Source organism: Papilio polytes, unplaced genomic scaffold (assembly GCF_000836215.1).
Source record: "Papilio polytes unplaced genomic scaffold, Ppol_1.0 DF823587.1, whole genome shotgun sequence".
NCBI classification, from domain to species: domain Eukaryota; kingdom Metazoa; phylum Arthropoda; class Insecta; order Lepidoptera; family Papilionidae; genus Papilio; species Papilio polytes.
In genome coordinates, this window is record NW_013525617.1 from 1,043 (window position 1) to 3,216 (window position 2,174).

The 2,174-nt window shown below is 39.1% G+C and overlaps 1 protein-coding gene across 1 annotated transcript in view; it reads right to left on the reverse strand.

Annotated features, from left to right (window-relative positions):
• LOC106104513 overlaps window positions 1-1,752 on the reverse strand; it is a gene marked incomplete at its 5' end in the record, with an annotated part of 2,399 nt that extends 647 nt beyond the window's left edge. The window contains 2 exons of the mRNA XM_013284590.1: window positions 292-447; window positions 1,597-1,752. Coding sequence (XP_013140044.1) covers window positions 292-447; window positions 1,597-1,752 — 312 coding nt within the window. The remainder of the gene's footprint in view (window positions 1-291; window positions 448-1,596) is intronic.
• Window positions 1,753-2,174: the final 422 nt, after the last annotated feature.

Sequence of the window (2,174 nt, forward strand, 5' to 3'; positions counted from 1 at the left end):
TTAATTGCAAAAGAATTTTTGAAATCTTCCCAGTAGTTTTTACGTGAACCAAATACATTGGTACTAATATTATAAATGCGATTTCGATGAAATTTGGTATAGATGTAGAGGATAGTCTGGAAGAACACATAGTCTATTCACTTGAGTTTTTTTTTAATTCCACATAGACTAGGTGAAACGGGCCAAAGCTAGTGCAAAGAATAAAATTATTATAAATGCATGCGGCTTCATCCGTAAGAGCTCGTAACACAATACTGCAAAATTTTCTCAAACTCTGTAGGATCAACTTACGTCAGTCATCTGGCGCAGCTGCAGTTCAATCTGTTCGAGCGGCTGGTGCGAGTGAATGGTCCACGAGAGCTTCGGCCCGTCCACGTCCAGGCCCTCAACCACCGGCTCCTGCACCAGCTCGATGGACTTGTTGTGCTTGCCCAAGTCGTTGTCGGCCTGGAAATGAACAAAACAAACTTTAGTCTGGAAATAAAACCATATTGATAATGATAAAAGAGGTTTCCGAGCTACTTTTAACCATTCCTTTTAACCATGGGCCGGCTCGCCCGGTGTAATACCACGACCACACAGAAAACAGGCGTGAAGTGGAAGCAACTCCGCGTTTCGTTTGATGAGTGTGGTGCCGGAGGCCTAATTTTAGTCCCTTTTCCTTTCCACCATTTTCTTAAGAGGAAAGAATGGGAGGAGAAAGTGGATTGGACGGTGAAGGAGATGCATAGGAAGGGGAAATGTCCTCTTTATGTGCGTCTCCTCTTCCGTCAATTAGGGTAGGCAACGCATCTACAATAGCGGATGTTTATGTGCAGCGGTCGCTTCCCATTTCGGTGGATTCAGGTGGCCGCTTGCTCGTTTGCCAACTCGTATTATAAAAAAAAATAATTCAATATTATTTATACTAATATAATAAAGCGTGAACACACACTATTTCGTGGCGTAGGATGTCAGCAATCACAGCATATTTTTTAATAATTTTCTCTTTATTACAAAGCCCTACACTTACGACACGCTTTAGACTATATATTTTCACACTATTAAACTTAGGGGTAAATAAATTCGTAAAAACCTTCATGTGAGAAAGGGACCATGAACTACAAGCTGCCAACATTAAGGAAGCAAGGTTTAGGCCAAGATCTAAACTGCTGAACGGGTTTCGATAAAATTTGGTATAGTTGTATAGGGTAGTCTGAAAGAACACAGTTTACTTACTTTTTTTGAATTCCACGTAACGGAGTCGTGAAAGCTAGTTTAGATTATTATCTATACTATTATAATAAAGCGTAAACACACACTTCTTTGTTGCCTAAGATGTCAGCAATTGCAGCATATTTTTGAATAATTCTTTTTTTAATAAAAAACCCTACTTTTGCGTCACGCTTTAGGCTATATAAAATCCCTTATGTGGGAAAGAGACCATAATTGCTGCCAACTAAGGAAACAAGATAGCCAAGGTTTGTCATGTCATGTCAGTTTGACATTTGCTATTGATAATTTGACAAATGTAAACAATGAAATAAAGTTTTCATAATTTCATGCGGATGAAACCGCACGGGAACAGCTAGTAATAAAGAAAGAATGCAATATTACCTCGCAAGTGAAAGTTCCGAAGTCGTCGTCAGTGGCGGGCGTGACTGTGAGGTTGGAGCGAGCTCCGCGCGTGCTCACTGAGAAGTGGCTCGACGTGTCCTCGATTAGAGAACCATCTTTGTACCAACGGATATGTGCACTGGAAAACAAATCATATCATACTTATATTATAAATGCGAAAGTTTATAACAAATAGGCTTGTTTTTATCCCGGGAATAGTTACGGTTCCCGTGGGATTCATTAATTTAGTTATTTTAATGTTCACTCGATCATTCTGCAACGGTTCAACATATCTTATTGAAATTTGGCACAGATATAAAACAAAGTGTGGAGTACATATGGGATAAGGTTCATCCCCGAGAAATGTCCGGTTCCCGAGGGATACGTAACTTTTTGTTATTTATATAGTTCGTATGTTTTCTTATACCGGACGAAGTCGCGGGCAACAGCTAGTAATTTATAAATCAGTAAAAATAAATGATTTATTCAGAAACATTAAATTATAATATCTAACACTAGTTGTTGCTTGCGACTTCGTCGCCTGAAGTTGACAACATAGTCTTATTACTCACTGATAA